General features: G+C 34.8%; 1 protein-coding gene across 1 annotated transcript in view; it reads right to left on the bottom strand.

The window, feature by feature from the left end:
* DYNC2H1 (dynein cytoplasmic 2 heavy chain 1) overlaps positions 1–24,176 on the bottom strand; it is a 138,895-nt gene that overhangs the window by 90,636 nt on the left and 24,083 nt on the right. The window contains exons 28-54 of the mRNA XM_042862562.1: positions 23,999–24,116; positions 23,718–23,830; positions 23,498–23,617; positions 22,348–22,498; positions 20,916–21,118; positions 20,231–20,413; positions 19,832–20,014; positions 19,455–19,678; positions 18,607–18,722; positions 18,087–18,286; positions 17,173–17,437; positions 16,584–16,791; positions 16,094–16,223; positions 15,291–15,446; positions 13,986–14,245; positions 13,081–13,327; positions 12,107–12,258; positions 11,063–11,207; positions 10,241–10,343; positions 9,154–9,321; positions 8,900–9,024; positions 7,529–7,777; positions 6,684–6,792; positions 6,084–6,197; positions 5,111–5,253; positions 2,958–3,036; positions 831–985 (exon numbers count right to left, since the gene is read on the bottom strand). Of these exons, the coding sequence (XP_042718496.1) occupies positions 831–985; positions 2,958–3,036; positions 5,111–5,253; positions 6,084–6,197; positions 6,684–6,792; positions 7,529–7,777; positions 8,900–9,024; positions 9,154–9,321; positions 10,241–10,343; positions 11,063–11,207; positions 12,107–12,258; positions 13,081–13,327; positions 13,986–14,245; positions 15,291–15,446; positions 16,094–16,223; positions 16,584–16,791; positions 17,173–17,437; positions 18,087–18,286; positions 18,607–18,722; positions 19,455–19,678; positions 19,832–20,014; positions 20,231–20,413; positions 20,916–21,118; positions 22,348–22,498; positions 23,498–23,617; positions 23,718–23,830; positions 23,999–24,116 (4,419 nt within the window). The remainder of the gene's footprint in view (positions 1–830; positions 986–2,957; positions 3,037–5,110; positions 5,254–6,083; positions 6,198–6,683; positions 6,793–7,528; positions 7,778–8,899; positions 9,025–9,153; positions 9,322–10,240; positions 10,344–11,062; positions 11,208–12,106; positions 12,259–13,080; positions 13,328–13,985; positions 14,246–15,290; positions 15,447–16,093; positions 16,224–16,583; positions 16,792–17,172; positions 17,438–18,086; positions 18,287–18,606; positions 18,723–19,454; positions 19,679–19,831; positions 20,015–20,230; positions 20,414–20,915; positions 21,119–22,347; positions 22,499–23,497; positions 23,618–23,717; positions 23,831–23,998; positions 24,117–24,176) is intronic.

Raw genomic sequence — 24,176 nt, 5'->3', positions numbered from 1 at the left:
GTAGTGTGGTACACATAGAGAACAGGAACAAAGCCACATCTGTGAGACTAATTGCATACAGGTTCAATGTGTGAAAAAGTCTGAAACATTAAGTGAGGCAAAGCCACAAAAAAGGGAATTCTGACCAAGGCAACAGAAGTAACCATGAGGCTAAGGAGTTTACAGCTTGTTGAACTATACAAGGATGCAAGAATCACACAAAATAGAAAGTTGCTGTATAGACATAAAGATTTATATATTAATATACAATCAGAGACAGAACTTAAATAATCAAAAGATGATGCCTCATTTGCAACACAACTCCATTACATGAATAATGTCAAAAAAAAAAAAACCTAAAGCCTTTGCAAATACTTTTTACTTTTAAAAGAAGACATGCCCATTCTAATAGAGCTAAAATATGAATGAAAAAGAAGGTACCACCCTTAGCCCTAAGGTTTTTAAACAGAGATGTACATTAAGATTCAAACTATTCCTGATCTGAAATCACAGCATTAGTTATTGCAGGCAGGATATCCTACACAGCCATGTTAGCAGCTACAGCTCCTAATAGAATAACAGAGACTTTATGGCCACCTGGTCCAGCTCCCCAGCAATGAACAGGGAACACATACAAAGGCTGCTCAGGACCTGATCCAGCCTCCCCTTTAAAGTCTCCAGGGATGAGGCATCCACCACATCTCTGGGCAACCTGTGCCAGTGCCTCACCATCCTCACTGTAAAAGATTTTTCCTTGTATCTAACCTAGAGCTTGAAATAGCATACAAGGCATTTTCAAATGTGAGAGCATTTTGAAAAGCTGTGTGTTAAAAATGTTTTTAAATACATACCTGCAAGTGGTTCTGCCTTTTTATCAGCTCTGTTCTTTTACTGTTGTTAATTGAACTGTATACATTAAGGAATGTCATGTATCTGCTAGGCGTTGCTCCATACATTTTACACGACTCGTGGATTACCAGAAATGACTTCCAAAAATCTGAATTGTCTGTACAATAAAATTTGTTACATAGATAATAAAATCATTTAGGAAAATCATTTAGAAAACAGAAACCCCAAACAAACAACTTATCATTTTATATTCCTGTTGGCTCCTACACTTTGCAGTGATAATTAGAGCAATATTTTAGAAAAAGTTGCCAAAAGTACTGTTACCAAGTTGGGTGTTTGAAGGGTCCCCTAGATTATGCTCTGCTCCTTATTTTTAAAATGGTTACAATTGAAGTCTTATTATAAACTCATATTATTTCAAAAATGAGCTTTTACTTACAATAAACTGAAGTTACTTGGTATTCACAACTACTTTAGCATTAAAAACCAAACTTCTTTCTGTTAAGTATCAAACATAGGCACATTCATATTCTACCTTTCCTCCTACTTAGTCCAATATTAGATATCTAAAATGGATTACCTCAATTCAACCCCAGTAAACCAAAGAATTCCAATTGCATGTAACTGTAACTGGCAGGGAAAGAACTGAGAAGGGTAAACCAAAACAAGAAATAATAAGTATGAGTAAATTGCATTTGTCAAACAACTATGAAGTAACTCATTTTTTGTATCTTTTCTGTTAATCCATTTATGCACTGATGCAGAAAAGCAAGCCCAAAAAGTAATGGTATGGATCTGGTATGGATCTGATCCATCAGCTGGACTGCAGCATAGGAAGTTCCGCACAAATGTGCGCAAGAACTTCTTTACAGTGAGGTGACGGAGCACTGGAACAGGCTGCCCATGGAGGTTGTGGAGTCTCCTTCTCTGGAGATGTTCAAGACCTGCCTGGATGCCTACCTGTGCGACCTGCTGTAGGGAACCTGCTTTGGCAGGGGGGTTGGACTCGATGATCCCTGGAGATCTCTTCCAACCCCTACAATTCTGTGATTCTGTGATGATTCTTAGGGACTTTCACACAAAAAACAAATTTGGAACTATTCCGACAAGCACAGGAGCATTTTGGGATTCTCCCCTTGTATTGCGGGATCTGACTTAACATGATGAAATTCCAGAAATACATTCTACATAAGTCAGGCATACAGAATTTTCTCAATAAAATCTCAAGTCTCAAATGTTACAACAGGAGCTAAAATCATGTGTTGTAGTCACATGATATGGAATACCATGTGAAAGTCTCTGCATGACAGATACTTTGCATAACTATATCTCAATTGTTAGCATGAAAGACATCAGATGAAGGTACTCAAGTACCTCCTCTTTTTGCAGATAAAAGTAGGAAATCATTCTTGATAGCAGTGTTAGACTTACAAACCTTAAGAAAAAAAGCACAGATTGATTTCAGTGAAACTGAGGAACACTTTTGGGAGAAATCTGATTTAAGTATGAAAGCAAATCCTACCCTCAAAACTACATAAAAACAAATGTAAGTGTAAGGAATGAAACTGCCTTCTATTCATGTAGCAAAGGATGTAAGTAATCAGATAGCTCTCTTCATTGGAACGTTCAGATAAAATGAAGGATAACTGAAGGAAGGGTCTGTCCCAGTTATAAGACAAACTTCGCATTCTATCAGGAAGCTGGGACTCTCTCATGGGAAGGACACCAATAAGCCTCTTAAATATGTCTGTTGATTGTAACTTGGCCCTTAATATCTTTTTGTAAGATAAGACAGTGTCTAAATGGCATCTAACAACCTGAAGTTCAGTTGGTGAAAATGAAGCATTCCTGATGTAAGAGCTCTCGCTGAAGGGAATGAGACTATCAAAGGACATTCTATGTTGGAATATATCAGTATAATCAGTAGGAGATTGGGTTTGGTGCCCCAGGATATATTTTCCAGACTAATGCTTCCAAATGAAAAATACCTCCCATGTGGACAATACTTAAGTTCATGAATATGCTAGCAAAAACCTACTTGAATTACCCACGCCGTCATCTATGCCCAACACAGGACACAGGTGTTTAATGAAAAGTTGTAACAACCAGCTGCTACACCAAAATATTACCTGAATGCTTTTTCTTAAATTCTTTGTGTGTTTTTTCAGTCTTGTCTTCTCCATCATCATATAAAAGCATTTCAGGTATCTAAAACAAATCAAGATGGTTAAAACTCAAATTTGAGTTAGGATTTAAAAATAATTTAGTAGCTAATCTGAAAAGACTAAAATTGAGAATAAAGGATTTGTAAAATACAGCATTGAATAGATCGAATCTGCAGTTCTCTAGAACTAATGACTTCTTGTTCTCTCAGGCAGAGGAGCTTTTGTTGGCTTTATGAACACAAAACAAAGTCCTAAAACACTTCCACGATAACACAAATGTCAAAGATGTGAAAAGATACAGAACTCAACAGAAATCAGAAGGCAGTTTAAATACAACTGAGTGGCTGAAACATCAAAATTAAATAATGTCTAAGTCCAAATGTCTAAAGCTTCTGTCATGTTCTAAGATGGAGTATGTGTTCATCTTCATACATTCTTGACTACAAAACGTACAAAGATAAAAATAAATGAAAGCATTTTCAAAATTCTGGCATATAACTAAATCACAAACATCTAATCACTGCTCATACACCACTCAAAAAAAAAATCCTCTGGAAGTAAAATATCTTTAGGTTGTTTTTACTAGTGGACAGAGTTGGTCCAAACATTTTTGCCAAAAACAACTTCCAGTAAAACCTGCCGTTGAACATGAGGTGCAATGATAGGGGAGATCTCATAACCCAGTTAGAAATGCATACTGTGCATTAGCTTCTCCCACGGCTGTCTCAGGTGACAAACGTAACGATCCAGATTGTGAAATTCATCATTGTGAGACAATGGAAGTAACTAGACTACCTTGCAGACTAGATTGAAGGGGTTTCTGCATCAGAGGTATGGAAAACATTATGAGATTCAGCAGAAGAGCATACCAGGTTAGCACACGATTTACTATGTGAGGCACCTGGAAGAACAGGCTGCCAGAGGAGTAAGAGGGTCCAAGGCCAAGCACCTGATAGACTGTAGGGTCCTGGGGTCAACATACATGTATGTGGCCGAGTGTGTGCATGCACATGTGTACCTTAGTCATTGTGTCATCCCAAGAACAAAATGGTAGATAATAGATCCAAGATCAGCTACTAGATGGCCTGGGAGATTAAGCCCAGTTACCAGAAGAGTGTGTGTGAGAGTGTACATAAATGTGTGTGTGTCTGTATAGGTGTGTGTGTACACACATGAGCTCGTGAGGCCACTGCTGAGGTGGGGCAGTGATCTCAACAGCTCATATGTCTGCATGCCAGTAGCTGGGAATATGAGGGATCCCGAGCCAACGAGTAGAAATACTGTGTTTTAAAGCCTAGCTGGTAGGGGATCCACATCAGGCATATGTACATATTTTGCATTATTACACACTTCATTATGATCACTGACAAAGGGAAAGAGGATGAGACCATTGGCGTTGTTTGTTGTGTGTGCTTCTGCTGGCAGTGTTCTGTGTGGCCAGTGGTGTACATGTGCACTGTATGTGGGTGTTCGTGCACCTACTGGGAATACACAATCAGCCCCACTACTGGTTCAAGTTGGAGATGTGCAGCTCCAGCAGCCTTGTCCCCGTTAGGGAAATGAATTTGGAAGTCACCTAATATATGGAAAGAATATATATCTTATACTTAGATTGAAAATATCCTAAACTATGCTGATTTTGATCCTAAAAAGAAAACATTGCCTGCTCCATCTAGCAGAATGCTTCACAAAGATTCAAGAATAACATAAGGTTTACAGTGCAAACACGTATCAGTAGCAGCTAATTTTAACAAAATTACTTTTAAACTAGCTGCTAAACATAGTAATAACAGTGGATACCATCATCAACCATAGTTCGCTTTATCACTTTGCTTGTAGTCTAACAGTATTTTGTTCACAAATATTGTTTTAGAGTCAGAGTAAGTAGTATTCTGTTCAACTCAGCCCACAAAAAGAGCAAAACAGAATTACTGGACGAATAAAAAATATTAATTAACTGTTCAGTAGAATTTTCTATCTTTAGGACACAGCAGAAATGGGTTAGCCAAGCATAATGACAATTATTCCTTCATTACTCAAGTTTTATTCATCAAAATTCAGTTATTTATGTAGACAATCATTTAAGCACATCATACCTTTTAATTAAAGCAATTTACCTTTTTCATACTGTTTTCAGACCAGGTTTCCATCCACAAGACCTGACATTTCTTGTACAGTGCTGGATTACTTTCACAATTTATTGTGAAATTTATATTGGTGGAATCCATGATCAAGACAACATGCAGATTCTGTTGGATCCCTAAGGAATTGCAATATACACTGTAGATAACAATCAGACTATACAAAAACAGATTTACTACAAATAAAACATAACTTACTGTCCTTTCAAATATTTATCAAAGAATAATTTTTGAGAAAAGATACTATTATACTATGATACAGCAGGGTACAAATGCTTACAAATTCAACTCTAAGTTTAAATAATATCAAGGACTCTTATTATATATAATGTATTTTTTAATTGAGAAAAGCTGACAGTATTTAAAATGGATATTGCTGGTGTATATTTCAATCAATAAAGAAACAATCAGAAGTAGTTCCAGGGCCTTTGACTGTGACTGCAAATTTCTGTGTTTTTTCACTTGCATTAATTATTTACAAAATACTTTTTTTCTTCTTGTTGGCCAAGAAGAAAAAATTCCTTTTTTTTTTTTTTTTTTTTTTTTTTTTTAAATCTGTAAACTTGCTCCTAGTACTCAGAATCTGAACTGAGTTGTAGCTAAGATACAATAAAAGAAAAAATCTATTAAAGTGTATATAAGCTAAACAAACCAGAAAACAATTAAGACACGTGTTTTCTTCCTTCTAATTACTCTTAACAGAATTTACAATACCTTTTTGGAACATTCATGGGTACAGTATTTCAGATAGAGGAGTTAATTTTAAGCCGAGAGTTTTGTGCCTCCGAATATCATATTCTAATTGTTATTCTTGCCTGTTATCTAAAAAAAAACTACTTTTATGTTCAATTACACACAGAGTGGGGCTTACTAATTATTTACCCATATTTTTGGTACCCTTTTTTTGTAACCTTGAAATAAATTATAACTTAAAATCTTCTTCACTTACTGTATGTGAAATAGTTGAAAATTGGTCCTGTAAATCCATCTTGTGAAGCTTGATCCTTTAGAGGAGACAGAAGTGGTTCTAATTCTTCTGTTTTATACAGTCCAGGAACTTCTCCTATTTGATAAATGAATTTAAAATTTTAGATTAAATGCACCACACCACAATTATTCAAATTAATTTGTGCAGCCTGTATATACAGTTTGAATTCAGCACTCACAGTACTTCCCTCCAAACCTTCATGAGTTTCATTACATGAATTTCATCCTTCTTTTCATATCATGAAATTGACAAATCATGTTAGTGATTCTATTTAAAATAAACATTCTACTTTGTTTACTTTACAGAAATAGACCTTAACAACTCATTTTAGCATAAGCAAAAACAGTGATCCAATACTATATTTGAAACAAATCAAAACAGATTGCTTTGTGTACAGGTACTCCAAGAAAAACAAAACAAAACAAACAAACAAAAAAAAAAAACAGAAAGGTAATTGGCAGTTCTGGTATGGAAATAAAGTTAGTAAACAGCTAATACTTCCTCACTGAACCACTTCTGTGTCGTAAGAGTAGTACCATAATCTTTTTGGATTCATCTCACCTGAAGACAGCAAACTGTTGATCATCTCAAGGAAAGTAGGATGAATAAACTGATAGTCTTCAAGCAGCAGTACCACCTGCTGTGCTTCAATGCCAGCAAGCTCCATCACCTAGAAAGAGTTAAGATAATCTCAGTATAGAATGAATGTCTGTTGTTCATAAGAGAACAATAATCTACTCATGACAATATACTCTTTTTTTTCCACAGCATATGAATTGTAATACATTTTGAAAAGACTACCAGGTGATTCAGTTATTCAAGATAACAAATAGAGAACATTCTACCTAGATGTACAACTGAGTAATCAGAAAATAATTACAGCAGACTATTTCGTAGAGTGCATTTATGCTCCAGATGTGACTCAGTGCTGGTGTTGCATCATTCCTTCTGGGGACTTTGCTGTAAAATTTTCATTAGCAGTTCTGAAGGTACGAAGAGCTGCTGACTTAAGTCTGCATTTTTGAATAAAGTGTATTATTTCACCAATCACTAAAAGTTAACCTGATTGAACTACTATCCTATGAGCAAGCAGACCATAGCAGAGATAGAATATGTGAACATACATACAAAAAAAAGTTTCCAACATTCATATAATCTTGAAATGCATTTTAAGTCCACAACACTCAGAAAAAAAGTGCTAATACTCAAAACAGTAGAGTTTCAGGAAAGTAAAGAACAGCATGCAGATCTACACAGGAACATCTAAAAATCTGCTTCATTCAGACCACTGACATTATGCTTTTCTTAAAATTCTTTTCACACAACACTACTGTCCTTCAAAATTCCCATTCTTTTTTTAGATGCACGTGCATAGACTTGAGACTGCAGAACGCTGAGCTACTTACATGCTTAAGATCATTTCTGAACTGCTTCAGCTCATAGCCTCTGGAAATTTTGGGAGTAATTAGAGAAGCTCCATGCATATGACTAACTAAGGAGGTAACTGTTCGACGACCTACACCACTCCGTCCTGCCAAAAGAAGTGATCCTCCAGGAAAACTCAGTACTCTGTCCACTCTAGACACATAATTGAGGACTTCCTGGAACAGTAATATCTCTATCTCTTTTTTGTCTCGTCCATAATGAATAACACCCTATTGAAAAAACAACAACAACAAAGAAAACAATAACCAATACATTCACCGATAATAAAAACAACTAATAAGATATGGAAGCATCCAACATTTAAAAATTCACAAATGAAAGTCCAAGAGGCCACACTGGTCTTCATTACAAACAAATTATTTACATGACAAAATTTCAATACACTGCTTGCCTTTTACCAGAAATGAATAAATTTCCTTAGTACATTTACTTAATATTTACTAAAATTTACTTAGTACATTTACTTAATGAATAAATGAATAAATTTACTTAGTACATTTCCTTAGTAAAGGCAGCATGCAATATCCTCAGCACTGCAATATATTGGTATTCTTTCATTTATTGGAATAGAAATATACCACTGAAATAATTAGAAATAAATAATGAGCCAGATCAAAGTCTGATCTATTAATTAATATTGGCACAATATTGACCAGTGGTTCAGGTAGTTAATTGCTGTGTAATTGCAGATTATGGAATTTTCTATTCAAATACAAACAAGAGCAGATTCTAAGATTAAATTCTGCTTTATTATATTCAACAAAACCTTGAATTTAAGGTCCAATTTAATTGCAGTCAGATTTTAAAAAGAATGTTTAAAAAAAAAAAGTAAGACTAATTACTCGGCTACTAAACTTCATCATTTACCTATTGGTCACAAGTTGGCAATTAAGGATAGGAAGCATCCAGATCACCAGTCCACCAAACACTACTATTACAAGGCAGACATCAAGGTTCTCATCAAGTAGTCTGCCTAGCAGAGCTAGCATTTGCATTTCCTCATAAGTGTCATTTTTCATATTTCACAAATGTAGATGTACATCAGTGTTTCTCAAACACAGCCCACTGGGCTGTTATACATCCAGCAAATGTAACTGACATGCTTTTATTAAAAGCACCTCACTACACAGTACTTCCTACTGTCTGCCATATAGCACCACAGATCTTCACTTGACCAAATGTAGGAGACGATTCCTTAATCTAGCAGCACACTGTGATCTAAACCTGGTGCTTGTATGTCACTTAGTCAAATAAAAAAAGAAAAAAAAAAAGTCTTGCAGTCACTGGTATGAATTCTTGCTATGTATTTTCTTTAATTAATCCTGTGTCACCTTTTTAATAGTATCTATAAAGTCTGTTGAGTTTAGCTTGCCAAGTGGCTTCCCATGTGGTGGTAATGCCTGCCCTGGAGTAGCGAATGCCTCTTGATAAGCTCCCCAAGTTACATAGAAGATATCTGCAAAAATAAAATTAAATAGTTAGACATTTAGGTCCTAATGCACTATCTGGCTTGATTAATTTGATGCTATTAAGCAATTCCTATTCAAATATTTCAAATTTATGTAATATGCCTCAAATGCTTTACCTTCCATATTGCCCAGAACATCTGAGCCCCAGTCACTTTCAAACACTTTCATCAAAATATTATCAAATACATGGAGATCCTTCATGCCAACGATTTTATCACGGAACAAACGACATGCTTCATAAGCAACTATTTCCAGTACGTGGTCTGCAGTTTGTTTTGATGGTCCTGAAAACAATTACATAGGAGAGATTAAAGTTTATATTTTTCAATTAGTTCTACTTTTCTGAAATTTCTCATTTAAAATATGAAATTGAAAATGAGTAAGTGAAATTACATACCAGCAGGAGAGCATCAGTAAGGAAGAAGTAAGAGAAAAAGCAAATATGTTATGAAGTGCTTTTTAATATCCTTATGTGTCACAGCAAGATAAAGTAAAAAATATTCTATGAAAAGTAGTTCTTCAGTGTAGCCAGCATTCTAATGAAAATGAACAAGGTATTGCACACTAAGTAAAAACAGAAATATAAAATTCCAAGCAATTAAAATGAACAAAATCCCCCAAACAGTCTGTATTACAAAAGTGCCACAGGAGAATACAGATACAATATTCTACACAGATGTAAGAAAGGAAGTGAGATGAGTTTCAAGGGCTAGTAAATGACATGCCATATAGTTCATCACTAAAAAAGCCTAAATATGTCACCATTAGACACAAAAATTGAGTTCTTAAATATGCTGAGGTTACCCATTCATTGACTGTCAGTGTAGCTTCTCTGACCTCATTCAAGCTAATTTTATACCATCTGATGATCCAAGAAAAGAAACAATGCTAATCTAACACACTTAACACTTTTGTATTACTTACGTACGCCTCTTATGTAAACAGTTTCTCTAATTAATTTAAGAGCTAAAAGTGCAATAAAGAGTAATTGCTCATGACCTAGCAATAATAGTTATTCCACAAGATAAAAATTAGTCTTGAAAGATGTCTAAACTATCTAAAAGAAAAAGTATACAAAATTGAATATCCTTTCAAATCAAAAAAGTACCACAGATGGAACAGCAAGTTGCACATGAAGTCATCACTAATATTTCATGTCATTTCAGAACTGCTTTATCAATGAAAACTAAGTAAGTGACTTACCACCTGATAACTTGTATCTGAATAAACCAAGAACCCACTGAGTAAGAATACATGGTGTAAAAAGGTAATGACCATGATCATCAACTGTGAATTTTGCTCGTACCTTAAAAAAAGTAGGAAAAAAAAAAAATCAAAAGGGTGTTTTAAAATGGAAATAACAGCTGTCATTTTCCCCAAAATACCATTAGTTTAATTAAGGTCCCAAATTTACATATTATTCCTTATACACACTCTAGTTGTTTTCAAAAGTGCATTGATTAATTGTCCTGTTTTGTGAATGCAAAAGATTTTCTCATAATTAAAATATTTGACACACTAGCCAGAGGTTTCTTAAATTTTAAGTGGGAGGATAAAATGAGCTTGTGCGTCTAAACATCTATTTTAGCTGTGTCAAATTTTAACAGACACACTTAATGTGTGCAAGGAACTCCACCCTCCCATCTGTTTTCTTTACAACATCCATAGATTGCTATATGCTCAGGTGATGACGTCCACTATCTCCTCATTCAGTAAGCTGGAAAATACTACTATCATTCAGGAACTTAAAGCGTGGACAGGTTAAGATGACTGCCGAAATCATACGCTAAATCTGTAGCAAAGCAAAAGCCCTTACTACTTATTCACTTTACTTCTAATATCTAGAAATCTTTTCAAATCAGATACCAAGATTCTGAAAAGTATATGAATGTGAAATTTAATACTGGTAAGCCTTTTTATTTTCTTGTAAATATCAAGAAAAGCTTGATACAAAAGCTAAACATTAAAATATATTTATTTCTGAACTGCCCATCTCCCTGAAAACAATAAGTTAAATTTCCACACCTGCTCATATACTTGAACCATAGATCCTGCTAGCTGATGTATTTTTGGTAAGGAACCCCAAACAGGGTGATTCTTTAGGTTTTTCTGTAGTACAGGTTCCAAGTAGGCACTACAAATAGTTTGCAGTTGGTCTCTTTCTGGATAGCTTCACAGGAAAAAAAAATAAAAATTATTATGGACTATCATTCTTAATTTCTCTGTTAAAAAGATTCAAATTTATACTAAGTTATACTGACAACTACTGAGAAATTTCAATTAATAGGATTTCTAGCAGCTAAGTAACATTGTGTTACTGCCATTATTGTTTTACTGTGGCCACTCTCAGTTTGTAATCACTACTAAATATGTTTTAAAATTTAAAAAAAGATACAAAACAAACACACAGACAAACAAAACACCACTACCAACACCTACAGATTACTCAAGTGGTTTCCAGTGTCAAGAGTTACCAAACAACACCAAACAGTAGAATAATAAAATGGCTTGGGTTGAAAGGGCCCTTAAAGACTATTTAGTTGCAACTCTGCTGCCACAGGCAATAATGCCATCCTCCTGGCCATGAGTACTTCCTGTACTTCCAGGGAGACAACATCCACAATCCCCCTGGACAATTTGTTCTAGTGCCTCACCATCCTCATAGTATCTGATTGGAACCTATCCTTTTTTAGCTTAAGACCACCACCCCCTTGTCTGTCACTACATTTCCTCGCTGTCTCAGCCTATCTCACAGGAGAGATGCTCCAGCCCTTCGTTCACCTTTTGGGCCCTCCTCTGGACCCAGTTCAATATGTCTCTGCCTCCCATGCTGCAAGCCCCATAGGTGAATGAATTACCCCTGGTGGGGTCTCAAGAGAGCAAAACAGATTGGGGGGTAGAGAGGAAAGGAAAGGAGGGAAATCACAACCTTCGAAATGTGAAGATCCCAGAACTGTTAGAAAAAAGGATAAGAATAGCCACATCTTTTTGAAGAGTAAAGTCAGCAAGGGCTCTATAAACAAGCAGAATCTGAGCTCTGAATGTCAAATGTCACTTTCACATACTTACTCAACTGCACAAAGACGAACAATAGAAGTAAATCTGGAGGTAAGTTTATGCCTTCCTAATGTTCCTCCAGCAGTCATAGATGCCACAATCTGGATATTTTCTAAACCAACCCACTCTAGATTTTCATCATAGAATCCTTGGTATGTCAGAACCTTTAATAATTACATAAACATTTTATTAAACAAACATTAGCAGTGTGTTTTACAAAAACATATTAGTGACAGATACAGCATCGTTACTATTTCCTTGGCTGTCAGTGGTTCACTCAGTACTGGTGTCTTTTTCCCTAATGGTCTCAAATGCAAATTCTTAAAAACAGTAAAATCCAATATAGAAAAATCAGTATTATATGATGAGATATCAAGGGAAGACAGAGTTGGCTAGAATTATCCATAACTAGCTGGTAATTCTTCCTAGAGAAAAGCATCTAGCATTAAATAGGAGGTTAGACATTTCATCAGTGATATCTTATTCCGAGCAGATGATCAGTGTTAGAAGGCTTTGTGTCTAAAAGCATACTAAAAAGAAACAAATCCAAAAAGGAAATAGATGACATATATGGATTACTCCGTAGCAGCCATTCAAAGAAATGTAGAGAAAGAATATCATCAGCAGGAAGAGGTATAAAAATCTAGAGAAAATTGTTTGCAAATATTTCATTTTGAATTCCAGTCTACACTGAGAAGAATAGTATACATATATCTACACTGAGAAAAGTATTGTGTCACATCATTAACTTACATTGTCAAGTACTGTCTTTATCATTTAAAAATATAAGCTCAATAAAAATGGTACTTTATAATAATAATAGCTGATCAGCTAATATTAGCTAAATAGCTAATAGCTATATATTCTATTCACGTACAAACAACAATAATATCAATTCAGGTACAGGATTCTAACTATGAAAATTATCAATGTAGGTACAGACACTGAACTATTTCCAGGGTATTGAAGTCTAAACAGGCATTTACCTGCTGAAGAAAAGCAATGAGAGTGCTTGTTCCCCATTTATCAGGTTTGGGTAGATTTATATCCTTTAAGTACAGAACAAGTCTTTCACAGTCTTTTGGCCTAAATACTCGCCCAGTGTTTGTACTTATTACAATGCAAGTTTGACTTAATTTCTGTATAACATGTTGAGAGGTAGTTTGTGCACTGCAGTGAATGGCAGCAATCTGAGTGGATCGAAGTTGAGAAAATGCATAACGAAGCAGCATCCTAAAAAAGCAAAAGTGTACACATAAGTATAAATAAGATAAAAACACATTCAAATTCTGGGTATCCAAAGATATTTTATAGCTTTTGGATTAAAATGCACACACTGAATACTGTAGTAATATGAGGTGTTGCATGAGGTTTGCTGAATTTACGATTTTCCATTCAAGACTTTCAATTAAAGTGTGGTGTACATCTACATAAAATAAAGACCTATCTTCAATACCTTGTATGTATTGAACCAACCCTCCTAAATAAGGAACCTAAAACAATCAACAGGATGATTTTAATTCAGCTGTCTGAACAAAGGTATCCAGGATGAAACCAAGACCAGGTATCTGAAGTGCCTTTCAGCTGTTGCCTCGATGACAGTACAGGTGCTTCAAACATCCTGTTTCACAACTAAAAGCCCCATACAGATGTCTCAGATGCCTTCTATAGTGGCAAGTAAGAAAATTCAGGGAAAGTGTCAGCTTAAACTTTCCCTGAATTTTCTTACTTGCCACTCTAGAAGGTTTGCTTTGTTAGTAATGTAAACATACTATATTCTGTAAGTAAAAATGAGAAAATCACGAGATAAAATCATTAATACAAATCATTATTAACTTCTTCAAGTAGACAGAAGTATACTTTGCTTAAAATAGCAAATGTGCTTTTTTACCCCTTTCCACATCCTTCAGGACCCACAAGAAGAAATGGCTCCTTATTGTTAAAGTCTAGCCAGGGTCTAAAGTAATCTAAGCCTCTCTGCATGTCAGGGGTTTGGATGACAGGAAGTGTTTGCAGATTACTGAAGTTATCAGCTGTTAGATTTTCAGGTTTTTTCAGCCGATATAGCATTAACTGTCCCCTGTCCATGTCATAATACGTGTCCAGGGGCCTCCTTGGATCTGGTGGAGATTCTTGTGCCCAAGTGAAGATCTTTAAAAAAAACAAAATAAAATTTCTGTTAAATCCATATCCCTAATGGCAAGGCCTACTATTTTAATTATTAATTTATACATAAAGAATGTTCAGAGTAACTTTGCAAAAAGAAGCAATTCCTCCATTTTATAATTTTGCAGCTTGCTTTGAAACCAAATTTGATCATGTTATACATATGCTTTATGATGAAATCCTGAATGAAACAATAATGTATTACTCTTCCACATAACATTATTTTCAGAAATATAAAGAATTAAACTCAAAGAAATCAAAGAATAAGAAATAAACTGCATTTAGTACACCTTTATATAAACTTTTTAAATATTAGACAACATTTACAAAAGGCCAATGTAACTCATTCCTCTTCATCAGTGGCTAATATCCAGAAGTTGAGTTTGATCTTTGACCATCTACCCTGAATATGTTACAGCTCCAGACTGTCTTTTAGAAGGAACTATTTTCTTCTCTTCAAGAGAAAACCCAAGGGTGACAATGGAGATAACTCTCTCCAGGGACGGCCGTATGCAGGCACTGTGGACAAGCAAGCCGCTTAATTTTTCAGCACTGTTTTGTTATCTTTGTGTCTTCAAGTATTTACACAAAGATAAAACCACACCCCAGAATATAAAATACATAACTTCAAAACTTCAAAGAACGCTTTCCTGGTAAGGTTCAAAGCCTGTACAGTGTTATTATTCCACGCAACACAAAAAATAAATGTGTTAGAGATGCAGTAAGCACAAAATATTCTCTGTAGAGGTTCATTGCATAGAACAGTATGAACAGAGGCTGTTCTGTATCACTTGTTGCAGAACAAAAGAACTGCTGCCTAGGCTGGATGAACCTAGCAATGTATCAGGGACACGTGAAACATTTATTTACTTCTAAGCTACTTTAGCTACTTCCCTGTATGCAGCACAGACTGCAAATAAATAAGATCACAGATATTCCACTGCTGTGAATCTTCATTGAGAGAAGAGGGAAAAAAATTGCCTTCTAAATGGACCGAGAAATGTTTTATGAACGTGATGAAAAAGATTACCTGCTTTGCAAATTCTAGTCGTGAGCCCATATTAAGATTGGCACCAAGACCCCGGAGCAAGTTAATGATAAACTGTCCACGGTCAGTACAGCCACGAAGATGCGAAAGTCCATTCATCACAGTTCCAACTAAACTTGTTTCTACCACAAAGTCATTCTGTAAATTGCAAGTCAGAGTACATTTAATCACATGCCAATAATAAATGCAATGTATTGCTAGCAGCGTATTCTTTGGCTCTTCCACTTGATGTGAAATTATCTTAAAACATTGATTTGAAGGTCTTAAACTTGTATTTAATTCCATGATTAATTATGAATTGATGTAATTTAGCAATCAGAACTTTTCTTGAGTATTCTGAGAATTGGTAAGAAACCAATGTAAGTATACACTAGAATCTCTCTCAGATTATTTATGAATTTTGCTCTTTACCATCAAAGGATGATAGTCAAGACCAGTGTCATGCCTTTCTTTAGCATCCAGATGAAGATACTTCAAAAGTAGAAAAATATCCAAGGGTGAAAGAAACAACAGGGGAAATAGCATTAAAAATACAAAGCGATCATCTGTGGGGCACCTTCCCAAAGGGGAGGTAATGCAGGTGTTCCATTATTAGTTTGTTGGCCACAGCAGTGGAGATTTGTAGTATATGTTTCAAAACTTTAAATAGAGCAGTCAAGGTTTAGAAACTCACAGTGACTCAAATGGTTCCAGTATTACTCTTATTAAAAAGAACAGTTACCAAAACTAGAAAAATGTATCCCCTTAATAGAAGCTGAGAAATGATCAAGTATTCAATTACCAACCTGCTTGACAACCCAGTTTAAAGCCTTTTCAAAGTAGTCCCCAATCCAATTTTCAAGGTTGTATCTGCATTCTTCAGGCTGACTTCTTAGCCAAGATTTTATCAGAGAATTAAGATCTGTATCTTCATCACTAAGTTAAAGCAAAAGAAAACAAGATTCAAATTAACAGATTTCCACATCTTCACACAGATGAGTTAAAATGGAACAAAATTCTAAAAAATGTCCAGTGACTTTTGCATAAGAATATTTAGTCAATATTTTGGCTCTATTGGTCATACACAAAATAATGCAGTATGTCTCTGAAAAACTAGGAAATACATTGCCAAAAGGTTATAGCAAGACAGCTTTGAAGACGCACAAAACTTAACTCTCACTGATTTGCTTTTCAAGTGTGCTCAACTAATTCAACCACTCTGCACAGTTTAGACCACCTTTCTAGAAAACAGGAAGATTCGCTTCGTTTAAGAAATTATAATACTCTCTGACTTACCTCAGAAAGATCATTCCCATTCGAGATATTGTAGCAGGAGATGCACAGCTAAGGTCATGAGTTTCAAAAATAAAGTTGACATTTGAGGCAAACTGAATTCTTTCTCCACTAGGCATAGTCAACAGTCTGTTGTCATCCAAAACAGAATTCAAGGATTCAATCCATTCAGGATCAATATCACCATCACAAATTATCCAAGAAGTAGTATCTATTTTCCAGACACAGTTATACATTATAAATGTAAAATTATAAATTATAAAATATCAAACCCAAGAAAAACACTTAAAGGATATAACTCCTGAACTAATTGAATACTATTTCTTATCCTTCCTTCATTGTAACTTTAATATAAGCTCTTTAGGGACATTCTTCATGTTTTATCTTCTGATGTCTGCTTTTGTTGTCTGCTCTTAAGTACAGAAAAGCTGGAAAGTGCCAATCTGTGTTCTTCAATATGACTGGCACCAGAAGTTTCATTTACCTTATCCTAACCACAAACTAATAACAAAATATTGTAAAAATTTAAGCTGAAAATAAACAATTTCAGCAAATTAAACAAAACAGTACAACTACTCTCTCCTAAACGTACCTTGGGGTTCTCGTACCACTTGCCGAGCACTATTTGTAAGCACACCATCAGACCATTCTCTGGTATCCATGTCAATATGGCCAAGCAACTGATGACGAGGCATTGCTTTGGGATTCATAGTGTACTGTTTGACTACTTTGCCAGTTTTACCAAGTGCTGCCTTTAACATCTGCCAAAGTGTTGACTTCCCTGCACCACTTGGACCTACAATAACTACACCCATTCTTTGACGTAGTTGTTCATACAATTCCAAAGCTTTCTTGACCTAAATAATAAAAAGAAACAAAGGATAGATGAAGTCATGGAGCTAAAGCACTCATGTTCTCTTTTTTCATGCTTTTTGCAATCTAGTTTGCATGCAGTACTCTTGTCTCTATGATTATGAAATAACAGGCGTTTAGAAGATCAGTTAAAATTCAGATGTGAAAGAGTAGCAAGAAACTTATTTTGCATATTAGAAGCATTTCATTGTATTACTAAAACAAAGAAATCAGTGATCTCTGGACATTGATTTTTCCAGAAACATTCATGAATGTTTAGTCAAAAAACTAGCTCAAAAAATATATGGATATGCCTGAGACACAGAACTGCTCGATAAAAGTAAATGTTTACATACTAATTCCTTCACTGTCCAAAACATTCAGAGGAATTTGTACCCAGCTTAAAAAGAACTGCGTATCACATGCTCACATCTTAAGCCTTCTTGCACAATTTTTCATTGAATTACACGATCAACCTCCCACGCTTCTGCCATACACATCTGTATATATAGGAACAATCATAATCTAACATTTAGGTGTTTTTTTTTTTCCACTTTTTTATAAAATATTTCACTCAAAAGTAGAAGGAAATGAGTCAAAAGTACTATCAACTAGAACAATTCATTTTGTTTTGCTATTCTAGTCAGTGTTTACCTGAGTGTTTATAATTTCCAAGCGTGCCTCTTCAAAGGCTTCCTGTAAAGCTGTAGTTAACTTGGCATACTCCACATCTTTGAAGTCAATGCCAGGGAAGACATCTTTAACCAATGCATCAAATCGTGCACAGTCTGCAAATGTAAGCTTTGACATGGTATTAAGCCGCAAAGCTTGAACCACCAAGTGACTTTCATTAACTGGAAGTAATAACAAAGAAGACAGATTAATTTGTGTTCTGGTTTTGGTTGTTTTTTGTTTTGTGTTGGTTTTTGTTGTTTTTTTATTATTATTATTTGTTTTTAGCTCAGAACGTATCACTTCTTGAATCCATATTATAAGACAATGGAAGTGGAATTATAAGGGAGACTACTCTTGGGCCTATTCTTGGATAACTTTTTCTTTGCTAAGTAGTCTCTAATCCAAACTATGGCTTCTCATAACTGTACTGAAGACAACGTAGAGAATGATATCTGTACAATACTCTAAATAATAAGAAGTTTGACATGATCAATCTTACTTTCTTGCTTTTCTGCACTTCTCTTCAGCTGACGAAGAAGACTGCCACAGCCTCTCAGAACAGTCTTTAATGCTCGTAAACCCCAATCATAGTGCTGCTGCGGTGTTAAAAGCTCCCTAAATGAAAACAGAAAACAACAACAAAAAAAACCTGTTGAACTGCTCAACTGTGTTGAAATAAATTTTAGGCAACATTGCCAGGTTTTCTAATTTTTTTTTTCAGCTTACAATATGGTTTGGGGCAAAACAGAAGCAGAAGAGTTTCTCTAGTAGCACGTGTAATGCATTTCAGAGGTATAAGCAATGACACTCAACAGCTAATATTTATATCATCATCCCTAGTGAATTTAACTAAAACTTCTGACAGTTTATAATTGCATTCATTTATCTGGCAAATCTATAATCAAATTCCATTTCCATTTAAACTACTTCGGGAGTCAAAATACACATTTAATCACACAGTCATATGCTTACATTCATATTTAATGAGGCTAACAGGGGTGCAGTACTTTGCCACCTTGAGATTTTAACTGCATTCCACCTATTTTCATACCTGAAGCTCCCAATATACTGCAATATTTTTATTTTTAACTTATTTTAAATTAGTCACTTTTTTTTTTTTTTACTGAAAGTAAAAGTTCAGACGATTCCAAACCTACTGTTTTATGGCTAGTTTGGTTTCCAAAATACAGCTTTGTGCAATTTTCAATTCATACAATATTTCAGAAAATTAACAAAAAGTACATGGCAAATACTACATAGAGAAAAAACGTGAGATAACCACAAGGATCGATGTCACCATCCACAAAACAGAAACATGCTAAGAATTTTATTTTTAAATATGCTTACCTTGCTAGATTGAAAATAGCCACTAATTTTCCACCAAGTGTTTTAGCACACTTAAAGCCTTCTGAATACAAAATCACTTCTGCAATAAGTTCATTGTCTGGATGAGTCATAGCAACTGGCCTAAAAAGTTGTTTGAGGTTATCAGGCAGTTTTTGTCTTCCTCCATAATCTTTTCCAGCAGGATTCATAGTGATAAAAATTCCAGAATTATGATCCATTTCAATCTGGAATTAGAAATGCAAGGGTAATAGTATATTGTTGTTAGAAAATTGGGAAGTGTACTGTGTGTAGTTACAGTAGCCATTCTTCAAATTGGTAGAGATCCAGTTCTTTCAGTACTATTTGTGTAAGAAAACCTTAAGTCCGTTTTGTCGTACCTTTTTACCAAGTAATTCACATGAAGAACTATGTTTCTTCAAAGCATGTTGAATAGTCTGAATCTGCATGGACACTGCAGACAACACAGCTTCCTCAAGTCTATTAAATTCATCAAAACAGCCCCAGGCTCCACATTTCACCAAGCCCACAAATATGCGTCCCATCGACTTCACATCAATGCCCTTAAAATTAAAAAGAAATACAAATAACAAGGAAGTAATAGAAGACTATCTTCCTAGCTATTAAAAAACAATACATTACTTTAAATAACCACAAATGTCTAAGAAGGGAACCTGAAAAATTACTAAGACTATGTTTAGAATACAATACTTCTTTATGAAGTATGTGAGAAGATATTCTTGAATTTTTTAAGATAAATTACAAGGAACCATGCACACCTCATCACAATTAAAGACTAATACTTGTCTTCCAAGAAGTCCACCTAAGGCTTTTACTGATTCGGTCTTGCCAGTGCCAGCTGGACCATAGGGATTTCCTCCAAGGCCCATCTTCATAGCCTGAGTAAGAGTTAGGTAACACTTATCTGTCAAAGGTGTATAAACAAGTTTAGGGGAATTGCCCTGCAGAAACAAAATAATTATATGGTTTAGTACACAAAAATTAGTTAAGGTATAATTTCATTACTTGCATTCATAAATTAATAAATTTAAAAAGAGAAGATAAAGCAATGACTAAGATTATTATCTCTTTAAGTATATGAATTTGTTGAAAATAATGAAATCTCCCTAATTTTTTTTATTACCAAAAAAAAAAAAAAAAAAAAAAAAAAACTTAAAAGGAAATGAAAAAAGCACTGAAGTCAGATCAATCTGTATCCATATTAAGTATTATGTATCCATATTGTAGCTGCTTTCCATCCAACCATCACATTTACATTATCAAAATCAAGAACTAAAAATAAGTATCCAACTTTTTAATACTTTCTATGAAATAGAACAAAAACGACATAACAAATTTGGAAAACAGCAGCAATGTTTGAAAGGCAACTAGCAGCATGTGAAGAATGAAAAAGAGTTTGATACATATTTAAAAGCCACCAAACACAAATTAAAAATATCATACCTGATATTCATAAGTGTACTGAAGTTCAGCATCTACCATCTGAACATAACATTTTTGGTCTTTCATATAAAATCTCAACTGTTTCTTCCAAGCCCAGTCTTCAGCACTGTGAATCTGAGCTTGATTTAGCTGCTTCACTAAATCAATGTTATGAATGATATCAAGAATCAAAGCTTTAAGCTTGAGCTCAAGAATTCCTGATTCTGCATACAATGAAAAAAATAAAAAAATCACAATGTTAGCAATTCTGACATTCACTGGGTTACTTTCTATTATCATTTGATTTTTCTGAGATCTTGTTTCAACTATATATATTTACAAATCAGCATAAAATGAGATCCTGACAGAGGTAGTAAGTCATCATGTAATTTCAGCCATTGGAAAGATGGGCGACTAGCCTAATGCATGTGATGTTATCTGCCCCTACTCTCAAGAGAGTGAGATACAGTTTTTTTTCAGAAACAAATTATTCTAAATGTGTTTACAGCCATTATTCCAATGCGTTTACAGCTATATCCACTTGGTAAGTGAGACACAAATTCTCAACTGATGTGATGTTCCTATACTCAGCACTGGTGAGGCCGCACCTTAAGTACTGTGTCCAGTTTTGGGCCCCTCACTGCAAGAAAGATATTGAGGCCCTGGAGCAGGTTCAAAGAAGGGCAACAAAGCTGGTGAGGGGTCTGGAACACAGGCCATATGAGGAGAGGCTGAAGGAGCTGGGAATGTTCAGCCTGGAGAAGAGGAGGCTCAGGGGAGACCTTATTGCTCTCTATAACTTCCTGAAGGGAGGCTGTAGTGAACTGGGGGTCGGCCTCTTCTCTCGTGTCATTAGTGATAGGACCAGGGGGAATGGTTTCAAGCTACGGCAGGGGAGATTCAGGCTGGACATGAGGAAGTATTACTTTTCAGAAAGGGTGGTCAGGCACTGGAATGGACTGCCCAGAGAGGTGGTGGAGTCACCAAGCCTGGGGGTGTTCAAGGAAAGGCTGGATGTTGTGTTGAGGGACATGGTTTAGTGGGAGCTACTGGGAATAGGTGAACGGTTGGACTGGATGATCTTGAAGGTCTTTTCCAACCTTGGTGATTCTATGATTCTATGAAGATCTGAAATCATACTGTATATGCTCTGGAGATTTTAACTAAGGGAGAAGGAAAATGGGAAGATTTCTCTACATACAGTTATAGCCATTTTGTATAAAACTATGTGGTGATACATATATATTCATTTATTTTGTAGATACATGAATTACGTACGTTTCCAAATACATAAGCTCTCCTAAATAAAAGTCAGTTATTCACTGAAACATTAAATACACTAATGTTGATAATAGTAGGTATCTAATTTGTAGTTTCCTACTTAAACAAAGAGAATGTTAAATACTATACAGTTGCAAAATGAGGTCTTACATATTAGGGCTCATTTTTGTACCTGTACTGCCAGTATCTTCCATACTAGTATCAATGCTAGTATAACGTTCCAGTTTAGCCATCAGTTCTAATTCTAACTGTTGCAGGTTATGGTTTTTGATAGCATTTTCAACATCTTCAGTGAACTGAATTTGTTCTGCCAAGGAAAGAATCTTAAATAAAAAAATTTAAAAAAAGTTAAGAAGTTCAAATTACATTTTAAAAATACCAAACATAAAGGAAAACAATCATTTACCATTGGTCACTAAGAAAATGTTATCAATGTTTAAATTATTTTACTGTAAACGTAAACGACATCAAACATTTGCTAAGCACTTAAATACAGCCACCTTTTAAAAACTGATAACATTTAGCAAAAACCTGTAATGCAATCCAATACAGCAAATACATTAGCTGCCCTAAAACATGTGGTACCAAAACTGTTAGAAGCGTCTTTTCTTATTAACAGAGGTGTAATACACAAACATTTTAGGCCCACTGAGTCTGCAGCCAAAGAGCTCAGATCACATCTTTGACTTGTTCCACTCCTGACCCGCTAACATAGCATTTTGTATTCGGATTTCTATATACCCCTTATGTTTTAAGTAATTTAAGTTCACTGGAAAAATACTGTTAGAGCTACAAAGATTCAGTCAAATTTGGAACCAGAAAGAACTGGATCAAAAAATTCCACCAATTATACCAACCTGAAGATTTGTAAGTTTAACTAGGCCATTTGTGCTACTGGTTCAAATTGCAAAAATCAATTTTATCTTTATTACTATGTCTGTTCACCATTTCTGTTCACAGGGGAAATTTACAGATTAATCACATTCAAAAAGTGTCTTTTTTTTTTTTTTTCAATGTCACAAAGTTTTAGCAGCCCCACATCTATTACTGTCTATCAGCTAAGATCAAGAATTGTATCATATTAAATACATTTTATGTAAGATCAGGCAGCATGTAAAATACCTTAGTACTTTTAATCTTTACATAAGAATTATAAGAAAAAAAACCATTTTAAAGAATTTCTCTATAATATATAAAGAGGATTTTTCTGGGATTTGTCTGGAGATTTCTTGCAAATTCATGTGTATACTTTGTGAGCCTTTAAAAGTAACTCATTTGGTGTAATTCAAACTCTACAGCAGTGCTACTGAATCATCTACTACCTGGGAAGGAAATAGCGTTGGATCGATGGAACCTTCTGATTTTTTTCCAGCATCAACACAATCAATTAACATCTTCTTCAGAGTTTCCTTCATCTCCAAAGCCAAACTGCTTAGCCACACCTGCCCAAAAGAAGAAAAAACTTTAGATAAATTGCAAATTATTTTCTCGAAACTTTTTGGAAATATATTTGGATTTTTTTTTTTTTTTTTTTTTTTTTACCTCCACATCATTGGACAGAAGAACTTTATTCCTAAGTGGCACAGTTTCTCCTTCTACTGACTTCATGGCAACTATGTGTTTAAATTCTTCATCAAAGCTCACACTATGAATGCCTATTAATCAGAAAATGACAATGAAGTCAGATACTGTTAGTCTTAAAGATTAATTCCCCCATGTCTAGTAGCAGAAAAGGAGAAAAAAAAATGTGCAACAGACAATTTAGCTTTAAATATACTTATTTCTGAATAAATATTCTTCCCAAATGAAAACTAATGCATTACCAGCAAAAAGTTTCTTAAGATGAGTCTGAATAACCAAAGGATTTGTGGATTGTCCTAAAATTTCTAATAAGTCATCATCTCCAATGAAATAGAATCTTGGAAATGCTGAGCGCTTTTCCTGTATAAAAAGAAAATATTTTTATTATTATTTACTTTAATTCAAACTTATTTACTTTCT

The sequence above is a fragment of the Lagopus leucura genome, unplaced genomic scaffold, assembly GCF_019238085.1.
Source record: "Lagopus leucura isolate 7727_CA_CO unplaced genomic scaffold, USGS_WTPT01 Super-Scaffold_702, whole genome shotgun sequence".
Classification (NCBI taxonomy): domain Eukaryota; kingdom Metazoa; phylum Chordata; class Aves; order Galliformes; family Phasianidae; genus Lagopus; species Lagopus leucura.
This window is presented reverse-complemented; position numbering and strand designations above follow the sequence as displayed.